Here is a 13,832-nt window from a genome sequence, read left to right as displayed (position 1 = left end):
ATTTCATTGCTCATAAATAGATCTTTCACAGTCAAATATTTTGCTTTCAACCCCTTAATGGGGATGATGACAAAAGAAGATCACAAAGATTATAAAATAAATATAAATTAATAACACAATCCTCTCTTTTTCATCTTTTTAAAATAGATATTTATAGCAATAGTGATTCATATGAAATATACTATTTTCCTCATTCACAATCTCAATATAAGATCCATTATAAATATCTTTAAAAACCAATGGATAACTATCACAAGATATTAATATATTAGCTCATTTAGAGCTTTCGACTAATTTTGTACTATCAAATATTAGAATAATATTTGTTTATTTTAGTACCAAATAAGATAAATACTTTCTATCTATAATGATAGTTTTATTACTGCATTCTCATATCATTCCTCAAAGAATATTAGCAGAAATAAAATATTTGGGTATATGCCACATGTGGCCAATAATCTTTCATATCACATTGATAACATAAGTTATCTTTACCTTTTGAAGAGTTATCTTGAGAACTCTTATTGTTCTCTTATTTATTACTATGCTCCCACTTTTAGTGGTCCATGAGTATATCTTTTATTTTCTCTATGTTTACATTCACTTCGCGGATTGCAACAACTCTGGTAGGACAGACTTGCCTCTATTGATTTTTTATTTCATAATCACCATCGTAAACATACGTGGACTTTAAATCAGAATCTATCCATTCATGTTGTCATGATTATTCTCCAATTACAATAAATATGATATAACAAATAAAACATAGTAAAATATACCTGAAGATCTTTAAAATCATCGTCATCACCTTGATTATTATCACGAGCATCCATTCTAAGATTGAATATTTCAACATCCTAAAGATTGATTTGTGGGACGACTTTGAAAGATTTTGAAAAAATAGAGAATCATCGTGCTAATAACGTGTTATAAAATAAAGAGAGATGGAGAGAATAAAGAACAAATAAAATATGAAAGTAATAGAGAATGTACTTTATTGATCAAAATGGGTGATTACAATGCTTCATCAGAGTCTCTATTTATAGGCATAAAAAGTATAAAAAAAGTAGAGATCTAATTCTAACAACTATTAGAATTTAAAGTATATTAAAACTTTATCTTGATCATGATGGACATCCACTTAATAAGATATTCACAACAAAATAAACCCTTCTCAATTTTTTAATTTTTTTAAAACAATAAAATTAAAAATATATATAATTCATATTTAAATTAACCAATATGTCTCTCAAAAATTTTCCTCAAGTTTATTTAAATTCAAAGTAGTTTTTAAAATGATAGTAGAACAAAATAATTATACAAATATCAATCTTCATACAATAGGAAAACAATTAGATTATATTGAGAATTTGGTGGAAAGTCAACTGATTAGGAAAGAACCAGTAAGAGAGATAACCGAAAAAAGTTCTAAAGAACCAATATTTACACCTTATGAGATTCCAAAACCTTTCCAAAAATCCCAAAATGATTTCTTAACAGAAATCCAAAATAGACTTCATGCTCTGGAAAGTTACAAGTCTGAATTAATTTCCCTTGAAACCCCAATACAAACCCAACATTCAGTAAATACATTACACCAATCCTCGCAATCTGACTCTGACCAGTCAGATGAACAACAAATTAACAAGATGACTTGGAAAGAACCAAAAAGATTATATTATCCAAAAACCACTGCACTTGATCTTAACATAGAAGAAAAACATGTTTTCCAAAATAAATACATTGCTAATACAATTTATGAATGAAATATAGATGGAATGTCTGAATACAATATTCTTAGTTTATTACAACAAATGACAATGGTTTCAAATGTTTATAAAACCCAAAATCAAAATAGATTAATCAGTGATCATGCTATAGCTAATCTTTTAGTTGTTGGATTTACTAGTCAATTAAAAGGATGGTGGGATTATGCACTCACTAAAACTCAACAGGAAGAAATTTTAAAAGCAATAAAAAAGGATGACCAAGGAAGAAAAATCCAAGATGCAGTAGCAACTTTAATTTTCTCAATCTCTAAACACTTTGTAGGAGATCCTTCTCATCTTAAAGATAGAAATTCAGAACTATTATCAAATTTAAAATGCAAAAAATTAACTGATTTTAAATGGTATAAAGATGTCTTTATAACTAGAGTTATGCAAAGATCTGATAACCAACAACCTTTTTGGAAAGAAAAGTTTCTAGCAGGACTTCCCACTTTATTAGAAGAAAAAGTTAGAAATCAAATAAGAGAAAATTACAGAAGTATTATTCCATATGAAAAGCTTACATATGGTGAACTAATTAGTTTCACCCAAAAAGAAGGGTTTAAATTTAAATAAACTTGATGAAATTTTTTGAGGGACATATTAGGTAATTTAGATAATATTTTTATTTAGTTTTTTAAGTTTATTTTTTTAAAAAAATAAAAAAATGAAAAGGGTTTATTTTTGTTATTCTTATACCTTTTAAGGGCTATTTAAATTTAATTTAAAAATGAGACAAACCTAACATGCAAATAGACCAAAAGTTTAATTAGATGCCACCATACTCTCATGCGAAACTCTTTTCTCATCCAATCTAAAAAGGTTAATTACTTCATTAGGTCCCTGAACGTTTTGTCACTACATGCTTCAGTCTGGTGTCGTCAATTTGTTAGGAGGCACACAAAAAATTGCTTTTTTGGGGAGGATTTTTAGGGTGGTGCCGTTGGGAAAGTAGAAGCACCCAACTCTATTGTAGAAATCATGTCATTCCCATAATTAATCTTGAAGTTGGATCATTTTCATAATTTTTTAAACTTATAAGGTCATATTCCTAAAAAGGCCAGTATATAACTATAACACTAATTATGTGATTTTTTTTTTATAAACAAATTGGGATTTTTGCTTTCATTGATCCAAAAACCAAACAAAAATTAAACAATGCAGATACAGGTCCAAAAAGTAACAAAATCACAGCCCAAAAAAAAAACCCAAAAAAGAAACAGTAATTGAAAACACAAATAACAGAAAGATTACGCAAAAACTAAAACAGGAAGAATCTAGAAGCAAAAAGACACTGACACTTACACCCAATCAAATACGTTGCTTTTCCCCGTCCCAACAAGTCTTCAATGTTCATAATTGACAATTTCACAAAAAAGGAAGGAGCATCCAACAGATAGACCAAACGTCTGAAAAACTCCTTACCCCCAATCAATTTCCTTCTCCTCCTCTTTCAATTCGGTTCTCTCGGCCTCCCCCTCACCCTCCTGGTATAAACAGTCGAAGAAGCATTCCCCTCCAGGTAAGTCGATTTCCCCCCTTTTAGCTTTTCTGTCGCAAGAACATGAGATAATTCAAAATATGGATCCAAAGTCTAATTAAGTGATAATAACTATTACATTGATGATAAAAAATATTATTAATAAAATTATTATATTATATTATAGTATTGATATTATAGATTTAAAAAATATGAAAAATAGATAATACAAAATATCAATTCTTAATTGATCAATTTTATTTATCTTAATTTCTCAAAAGATATGAGTCATACTATTTGTTGAGTCAGAACTTGTGTTAAATCGAACCGATTTGATTAGATGCAATTAGTATTTATAAAAATTTAATATTTAATTTAATTATAAAATATGTTTATTTTCTTTTACGTCTTGGCATATAAATTAATAATAAATAAATTTATACATTATAGATTAGATTACCAATATATTGCTATGATCTTTTTTATATATAATGTTAACCTCACTCAATTAATTTTATTAATTATAAAAAATTGATTTTAATATTATTAATTATTATATTTAATTTTATAAAATCATATTTATATATATAAATTATATTCATTTAATTAAAAATCTTGGATTTTTATTATTTTCAATTTATCCAATGCAATGATTTTATAGATTTATAATTTTATTAATTAATAATTTATTATATTATTTTTTAAGAAGAACTTTTATGACCAAATTAATTAATTTCACATTAGTATATTATCGTATTAATTAATGCTATTTTTTATTATCATGTAATAATACTAATAAATTATTATTCTAGTGTTTAATGATAAAAGATATTCTCACCAATTACAAAAATTTCTTCAAACTCGTGCTTTTATATATATTAGCTTCTAGTATTACATGCGTTGCATGTGGTTTTACACATTTGATACTCAATTAGTTTTTTTAAATATCATATTTTTTAAGGGTAAACTATATATATAAATAGTCACCCAACTATAAAAAAATGTTTATTTTAGGCACCAAAAGTAAAAAGTTTGTAATTTAAGCAATCACGTTATATAATTCGATCATTTTGATCACTCCTATTAAAATAAAAAAGATAAGCTAACGTAACAGTTAAAAATTAGTATAATAACAAAATTAGCCCTAAACTTTTACATATCATATGGGTTTAGTAAAAATTTTAAAAATTAATGCTCAAAATTTACAAATATTATCAATTTAATCCTAATTATAAAAAATTCAAAGAAATATATGAAAATACATAAATATTTTTAAAATACATAATAATAAATTTAAATTTAAATTAATATTAAATTAAATATAAATAATTATATTAATATTAAATAATAATAATAACCAGTCCCTCTCCCCATCCCCCACCGGACCTCCCCTACCACCGTCCCTCTCCCTCTCTCTCTCTCTCCCTCTCCCCCATACCCGTGTACGCAAAAGAGGGATGGTGAAACAACCCTTTTTTTCTTCAGTGTATTAGCTTTTTTTTTTTATCTTCTTTTTGGTTCTATCTCACTGACAAGAAATATGGTGACATCTCTACTGTTACTTCCCCTTCTTTTTACAGCTAGCTTCCTTACTGTTTACTTTTATATTTCCTGCAAGAAGTTTCATGCATGGCTTCAATCTTTCTTCCCTAAAACCTGTTCATCATCAGGATCAGTTGTGACATCTGATTCCAAGGCTGCCACTCAGGAAAAGAGAGATTCAAACAAGGTAGTGGAGCTGAAAAGGGTTTTCGCCACCTTTGACAAGAACGATGATGGGTTCATAATGAATCAAGAATTGAGGGAATCACTCAAGAATATAAAGGTGTTGATGACGGAGAAAGAGGTTGAAGATGCGGTAGTGAAAGTGGATGCTAATGGAGATGGGCTGATTGGTTTCGATGAGTTTTGCATCTTATGTCAGGCCATGGATGGTGGTGATGCAAGTGGTACCAAATTCAAAGATGATGGAATGAATGAAGAAGAGGAACTGAAAGAGGCTTTCGATGTGTTTGACATAGACAAAGATGGGTTGATTTCGTTTGAGGAATCGGGATCTGTGCCGTGTTCTCTGGGGTTGAAAGAAGGGACAAGATGAAGATTGCAAAGCAATGATAAGAATCTGCAAAGGTGGAAGCAATGGCTGCCTATAGGTATGCAAAAAAATTCAGAATCGAAAAATCAAAGTCAACCGCCACAACCCATAAGTCATAAACTCATAACTCATTTTACAAATTCAAGCTCAAATTTAAACTTAATACTCTTCAACCTCAAACCCTTTAAACCTAATATCCTACCAATTAATATAAGCAAATGGTAGCAATAGCATATATCAAAGTAAGGATACATTTGCCATATAAGAAAATAATATTTTTGAGTTCATTAAAAATTATTTTATTTAATTTTTAATATATATTTTAATGAATTTGAAATAAAATTAAAATTAAAATGATATGATATGATATAGTAAATTGAATAAAGAACATAATTATGTGAAAAAAAAACTAAAAGAAGATAATTTTATTTCCCAACTAAAAAAAATCAAAAATTGAAAATTAAATTGAACTGAACCGAAGTTCATTTTATTCGATTTTGTTTCTTAGGTTGGTTCGGTTTATTTGGTTTAGGTGATTAATTCAATTTATTTTATTTTTTATATAAAAAAAACCAAACCAACTGAACAGATCGAATGCACACCCCTACCTACAAGGCTCTCGTGTATGCAAAAGAGGGATAATGGTGGGGGAGAGGAGGGGAGGGTTTTTTTATTTTTATTTAATATTAATATTAATATAAAATTCAAAATTTATTATTATATATTTTTTAAATATTTATGTATTTTAATATAGTTCTTTGATTTTTTTTTTTAGAATTAGGATTAAATGAATAACATTTGTAAATTTTGAGAGTTAATTTTTTCGATATAATATGTAAAAGTTTAGGACTAAATTTGTTATTATATCGATTTTTTTAACTGCCACGTCAGCTTGTTGTTTGTGATTTTAACAGAAGTGAATAAAATGACCACACTGTAACGTGGATGCTTCAATTTCAAACTTTTTACTTTCAGTGCCTAAAATAAAAAAAATTTTATAGTTCAGTGATTATCTGTGTAATTTACCCAATTTTTAATTGCAATAGTTAGCGTAAAATCATATTTCTTATTTGAATTATTGAATATAACTAAAATATATTAACTTATCCGTTCAAATATTACAATATAAAGTTGCAAACAATAATTAAAACATTTTTAACATATTCAACATACAATATAGTTTACTTGTAATTAATGCAAAGTAACATTATTCAAAATAATAACTAATTAATATAATTAACTCTAATATTAAATAATTGATACTTAATATGCTATTAATTCTATTTAAGTAATAACTCTATTTTATAGTAATAAAATTAGCATAATATCAAAAACTTTTAACTAATAATTGAATTTTATAATTACAATTATCACAATTTTTTATTAAATTTTATGTTTAAAGTTCTATTCAAGTGATAATTTTATTTTAAATTATCATATCTACTCTTTTTGACACAATACTTAGAATTATTCATAGCCCCTCCCCCAACCCATAAATAGGAGGATAATGCGCTTCAGCGCACTTAAACTCACGTCCTCCTGTATTGGCAACAATGGCCATGTCAATCTAGTTAGGACTCAATTGGCAACTTTATTTTAAAATTAGTAAAATCTTTTTTAAGTAATAATTGTAGTTTAATTTCTAATTAGCTTTTAATATGTAATTATTACAAATTCTATTAACTTTTTTAACTAATAATTCTAATTTAAATAATATAATTATTTTTAAATATAAATTTAGTAATATGATAAAAAAATATATGTTTATTATAGGTATAGATTGATAAATTTATCACTAATGGAATAAGTAAATGAAAAATTATCAAATCAACATACTAAAATATAGAACAAATCCAATATGAGCACAAAACTCGTTCTTAAAAACTTAAATTTGAGACTTCAAAATTAAAACAAAAAAATCATTTTTATTATCATTTGCCTAATCCATAGACAAAATATTAAACAAAAGAAAACATGGAAGTGTAGGTCTCCTTAGACCTGTCCATGGCCAGGCAGCCCGGCCCGACGGCCCGCCCGAAATATGGGAGGGTTTGGGTAAAAATATAGGCCCGAAATATGGGCTTGGGCAAAATTTTAGGCCCGTTTAAAAAATGGGCCGGGCCTCGGGCAAGATTTTTTTGGCCCGGGCCCGGCCCGGCCCGAAAAATATTAAATATATATTTTTATTTTTAAAATATAATAGTTTTTTTTATTTTAAGTTTATTTACTTTCATTTCCTTGACTAGTGTTACAAAATAATAATAATAAAACATCAAGTTTGTTTTACTAATCAAATGTTAGATTTTGTTACAACAATTAATACAATTAATACAATTAATAATTTGATAAATTTACTAATCAAATATTAGATTTTATTACAACAATTAATACAATTAATAATTTGATAAATTTACTAATCAAATGTTAGATTTTATTACAACAATTAATACAATTAACAATTAATAATTTGATAATTTTACTAACAATTAATTTTAATAACAATTAGTTTTAATTTTATTAAAAAATAATTTTAATTTTAATTTTAATTAAAAACAGGCCGGGCCGGGCCGGGCTCGGGCCCCGTATTTTTTCTTTGGGCCGGGCCGGGCCTAGTAAACGGGCTGAAAATTTTTTGTGGGCCCGGCCCGAACCCGGCCCAGCCCGACCCATGGACAGGTCTAGGTCTCCTAGGTCTCCTTTTAAGCTTTACTGGGCCAACGCTCAAGAATTTATCAGTTACTAAACTTGTAATACTATATATGTTAGAGTTGTGTGACTCAAATTCTAAGAGATTGATTGCAAGCAAAGTTAAACAAAATATATTTTATTTCTAAAAGATTTAGTATTTTATTAGTTTAATATATTTAGCATTTATTAGCATAATATATTTGACATTGATTAGAATTAGGTTTTTTCAACTTATAAATAGATGTAGTCAAAACTCCTCTTGTATCATTCGAATTCAATATTAGTGAATTTTCTTCTCCTCATGCCGTGGTTTTTTCTCGAAAGGGTTTCCACGTAAAATCTGTATGTTATATTTTTCTTTCTTTTTCTTTGCGATCTTTCTACATTATCAATGTTTAGATTTTAACAAATTGGTATCAGACTATTTTTGGGTTGCTTGTTTCGATTGCAGTAATGGCGACAATGAAATATAATATTTCGTTGTTGGATTGCAATACCAGATTCTCTTTGTGGCAGATAAAGATGCAGGCGATTCTTGTGTAGATGGATTTGGAGGATGCCTTGCTAGGGGTAGATAAGATGCCTTCAACATTGACGGAGGAAGAGAATAAGCATAAAGATCGAAAGGCTTTAACGTAATTACATCTGTATCTGTCGAATGAAATTCTACAGGATGTGATGAAGGAGAAGATTGCCATTCCATTATGGGCAAAGCTGCATCAGTTATGCATGTCGAAAACCCTAACTAGCAAGTTGCATATGAAGCAACGCTTTTATGCTCATCGTTTGGAGAAAGGCGCGTCTGTGCACGAACACTTAATTGTGTTTAAAGAAATTCTCTCATACCTAGAGGCCATAGAGGTTCAGTACAATAAATAAGATTTAGGGTTAATTCTACTTTGTTTGGTGCCCCCGTCTTATTCAACCTTTAGATATACGGTTTTGTATAGCTGTAAATCTCTCAAAGTTGATGAAGTCTATGCTTCCTTAACATCGTATGACAAGATGAAGCATCTTGTGTCTGGATCTGACTCTCAGAGAGAGGGTCTCATTATTTGTGAGAGATAAGAACGAAATACTGATGATAATCGTAGGAGGACATAAGAACGAAATCCTCATGGTAAATCTAAGGGTAGATCAAGATCTTCAAATAGAGGTAAAACCTGTAAATTTTGCAAGAAAAAAGGGCACATTAAGTTTGAGTGCTATAAGTTGCAGAATAAGATCAAAAGGGAGGCGGTGGATCAAAAGGGAAAATAACCAGAATAATCCGGTGAAGCTGATGTTGTAGAAGACTACAGCGATGGTGAACTCCTAGTTGCTTCTGCCAACAACCCTAAAATGAGTAAGGAGTGGATTATTGATTCTAGTTGCACTTTCCATATGAGTCCTACAGAATTAGTTTACAACATATGAAACAGTTTCTGAATGTGTTATTTTGATGAGAAATAATGCTTCATGTAAAATCGCAAGTATTGACACAATCAAAATTAAGATGATTGACGAAGCCGCCAGAACACTTAGTGGCGTACGACATGTACTAGAATTGAAGAGGAATTTGATTTCGTTAAGTACTCTTGACTTAAAGGGGCACAAGTACACAACTGAAAGTGGGGTTCTAAAGATTAACAAGGGTTCTCTCGTTGTGATGAAAGGTCAAAGAAAGACTGACAATTTATATGTTTTGCAAGGTTCAACTGTTACTGGTGATGTAGTCGTCGCTTCCTCTTCCTTGCCAGATGATGATGTTACTAGACTTTGGCATATGCGTCTAGGGCATATGAGTGAGAACCACATGACATAATTGAACAAAAGAGGACTTCTTGATGGAAAATGCATTAGAAAATTGAAGTTTTATAGGCACTGTGTTTTTGGGAAGCAAATGAGAGTTTAATTCACCAGAGGAATCTATAACACGAAGGGAATGCTGGATTATATTCATTCTAATCTTTGGGGACCATCTAGAGTGCTTTCGGGGGGTGGCACTAATTATAGGCTAACGATCATTAATGAGTTTTCCAGAAAGGTTTGGGCATTCTTCCTGAAACAGATAGGAAAACTATGATCGAGAACAGACAGGAAAACAGATAAAACACCTCCGTACATATTTAAGGCTTGGAATCATGTTCTGATGAGTTTAATAGATTATGCAAATCAGAAGGAATCGTGAAACACTTGACAATTCTTCATACTCCACAGTAGAATGGCATTGTAGAACTGATGAATAAAACAATCATAGAAAATGTTTGATGTATGTTTTCGTATGCTTGTTTACCGAAGTCATTTTGGGCTGAAGTAGCCTCTACTGCATTTTTTTATTAACCAGTCTCCGTCCATTTCCATTGAGAAAAAGACTCCACAAGAGGTATGGTTTGGTAATCATGTTGATTATTTTGATTTGAAGATTTTTGGGTGTCCTACATATGCTCATGTTGATAATGGGAAATTAGAACCTAAATCAATTAAATGTGTTTTTCTTGGTTATAAAGGTGGTGTTAAATGATATAAGTTATTGTCTTGAAAATAATAAAGTTATGATTAGCAGAGATATTTTTTATGAAACTGCTATGCTGCCTAACTTATCTCTTAAAGACCTTTCAAATAAATACCAGCGAAGTCTAAGAACACATGTGAAGCAAGTGGAGCTATAGATTGATCCAGAATCTACAATAGAGTCTACTCTTCATGTTAGTACAAAAACTCAGAGTAGAGTTGTTTCTTTACCACAATATTCTGTGGTCAAGAACAAACTTAGAAGATACTTCAGATGGAGATTCTCAGAGATAAAAAAAAGCATGTAAATTGTACCTAAGTCAAAAAGGGTACATTGAGAAAGTTATTCTTAGGTTCAATATGCAAAATACCAAGTATGTTAGTACTCCATTAGCAGCCCACTTCAGACTTTCATCAGTTTTTTCTTCACAATCAAATGATGAGATTGACTACATGACACGTGTTCCATATTCTAGTGCAGTGGGATCTTTAATGTATGCTATGGTTTGCTCACGTCCAGATTTATCATATGCATTTAGTGCAGTTACTGCAGTTAGTAGATACATGGTGAATCCCGGTAAAGAACACTGGAAAGTAGTTCAATGGATTTTCAGATACTTAGGAGGTACTACTAATGTTTGCTTATATTTTGGAAGAACTAGAGATGGAGTCATTGGGTATGTTGATTTTGATTTTGCTGGAGACCTTAATAAAAGAAAATATCTCACCGAGTATGTCTTTACTATTGGAGGTTTGGCAATCAGTTGGAAAGCCACTTTGCAAACTACAGTTGCTTTGTCTACTACTGAAGCTGAGTACATGACAATTACCGAGGTTTGTAAAGAAGTTATTTGGTTAAAAGGACTCTTTGGTGAACTTAGCAAAGACCTTCAGATCAGTACAATATTGTGTAATAGTCATAGTGTCATCTTTCTTACGAAGAATCAAATGCTTCATGAGAAAATAAAGCACACTGACGTTCAATATCATTTTGTGCATGATATTATTACTCGTGGTGATATTGTTGTGAGCAAAGTTAATACGCATGATAATTCTGCAAATATAATGACTAAGTCACTTCCTATAACCAAGTTCGAGTATTGCTTGGACTTGGTTGGTATCCATTGTTGAAGAATACCCTTAAGGGGTTTCGTGGAAGAGGTGAAGAACTTGTTCATTGAGAGTTCGTGGTGAAGAACTTGTTCGTTGAGAATTCGTGTCAATGTGGAGATTGTTAGAGTTGTGTGACCCAAATTCTAAGAGATTGCTTGTAAGTCAAGTTAAACAAAATATATTTTCTTTCTAGAAGATTTAGTATTTATTAGTATAATATATTTAGCATTTATTAGCATAATATATTTGACATTGATTAGAATTAGGTTTTTTCAACCTATAAATAGATGTAGTCGAAACTCTTCTTGTATCATTCAAATTCGACATTAGTGAATTTTCTTCTTCTCTACTCGTAGTTTTTTCTTAAAAGGGTTTTCACGTAAAATCTGTATATTCTATTTTTCTTTCTTTTTCTTTGTAATCTTTCTACATTACCACTATCGACGTTTAGATTTTAACAATATATAATATATTATCTGCATTTCTTCTCGTGCATTTACCTATGTCACAGAAAACATCTCAGCTCTTTGAATCTTCACCCAACAAACTGGCGAAATTTTCCATCAAAAAAAGAAAATTCATTTCCTACATAAAAGGATGATGACAACAGCAGCAAGAACAACAATCAAAGTTCATAGGTTACATAGAAAACATTAAAAACTCAAAATTATGTAACACACATATATATCATCCTAAAACATCTATGAAGTTCTCTCAGTCAATCCCATTCAACATTCATCACACATTTCTAAATATGACTGGGAAATCTGAGACACACCAAGTCTTCCTGCTTCATCATCTTTGCTTATGTATCCCCTTTGAACACGACTAGGAGCACTAATTGTCTTGAGCTTTAACTTTTCCTTCCCATGTCTGTTTCTTCTTTGGTCCCTTTTAATCACCTGTTTCTGAAGTTTCTCCGTTGAGATGGACTTAACAATACTTCCATGCGTGAAATGGTTCATCCCCGAATTCTGCTCACCGCTCGGTGGAAACTTGTGGTGGCTTGGCCCAGAAGAGGCGTCAGAAGCCATTGAATCATCGCTCTCATCTTCATTGTAGCCATTGGGACACTGGTGGTTCTTGTGATGGCTTTCCTGCTCGAAAGTATTATAATCATTTTCATGGATGGAGGAGCCAATGTACATGGTCCAACCAGACTCTCTGCTGCTTTGTTCTTCAGTTTCAAAGCTTGTGAGGATATGAGAAGCCTCCATGGTAGGTAGAGTCCAGAGGTAGCAGACAAGGTGGAAAAGCAAAACTAAAATAGGAGGAAAGTCTTGGGAGTCTTGCCCTTCATCAAACAAGTGCACCTTTACGTGTCCGACATGTGTATGTTGAACTTAAATGTCCGATATAAATACTTAAAAAGAGAAAGGGAATCGTAGCTTTACATACATTGGTGGAAAGAAGCTAAGTTTTAACACCGCTCATAAATCATCATAAAATATACATTATATTTCTAAAAGGAAAATCGAATTCAAATTTTAGAAACAATAAAAAAATAGAATTTAAATTTTAAAAATAATATGGTTAAAAGAGATAGACTCAATCTCCAAATATAAACTATAAAATCAAGCGGAAAAAAAACACTGCTCATAAAGCTATTGCAATGAATGGATCCTAGCACCATCACTTCTCTGAATTTAACCACTAGATGACAAACTTTTGGTGATAGATATGTTACTGTATCTCATAAATGGGATGGAAATATCAAAGTTCTTAAACGTGGAAGAAGGAAAGGAAAAAAAGAAGAAGGTAATTCACTTTGTTATACTATCCTTTTTTTACCTGAAAATACCCAGAGCCTTTACTTCTCCTGTGAATCTCATTAATCACAATCAGCTTTTCTTTTATTACGCCTAAGTTTTAATGTATATAGTTTTATGCACTCATCAACAAGGAGATTTTGTCACTTTGTTTTAATGCATGGGGAGCTTATGATGTTGGGGAAAGATTGTTTTAGATGCTTGCCTTGTATTTTTGTTATCTGTGTCAATGTTTCACAAAAAGCAACCCCATAGTCTTCCTGTTACTTGGGAAGATTTTGGGAGTAACTTTTTCATTTTCCCTAAGGGCTGCTAATTGATCACATTTATCACATCAATACAAGGCTTTGGAGATGCAAGTAGTTGTACTAAATCTTGACTTTTATCAAGTAATTTGTCCATAACTCACCAAATCATCCGACTTA

General features: G+C 30.5%; 1 protein-coding gene and 1 pseudogene across 1 annotated transcript; one reads left to right on the top strand and one right to left on the bottom strand.

The window, feature by feature from the left end:
- Positions 1-3,138: 3,138 nt before the first annotated feature.
- On the top strand, positions 3,139-5,524 carry LOC107919340 (calmodulin-like protein 7; annotated as a pseudogene).
- Positions 5,525-12,253: 6,729 nt separating this feature from the next.
- Positions 12,254-12,996, bottom strand: LOC107919720 (protein SOB FIVE-LIKE 3). The gene has a single exon (XM_016849106.2). It carries the CDS (start codon positions 12,853-12,855, stop codon positions 12,367-12,369), a length of 489 nt encoding a protein of 162 aa, XP_016704595.1. The 5' UTR covers positions 12,856-12,996; the 3' UTR covers positions 12,254-12,366.
- Between the last annotated feature and the right edge of the window lie 836 nt (positions 12,997-13,832).

This window comes from Gossypium hirsutum, chromosome D13 (assembly GCF_007990345.1).
Source record: "Gossypium hirsutum isolate 1008001.06 chromosome D13, Gossypium_hirsutum_v2.1, whole genome shotgun sequence".
Lineage (NCBI taxonomy): Eukaryota > Viridiplantae > Streptophyta > Magnoliopsida > Malvales > Malvaceae > Gossypium > Gossypium hirsutum.
This window is presented reverse-complemented; position numbering and strand designations above follow the sequence as displayed.

Excerpts from the sequence above, each read along its gene's own strand:
- LOC107919720 (XM_016849106.2), bottom strand. The coding sequence starts at position 12,855 with ATGGAGGCTTCTCATATCCTCACAAGCTTTGAAACTGAAGAACAAAGC.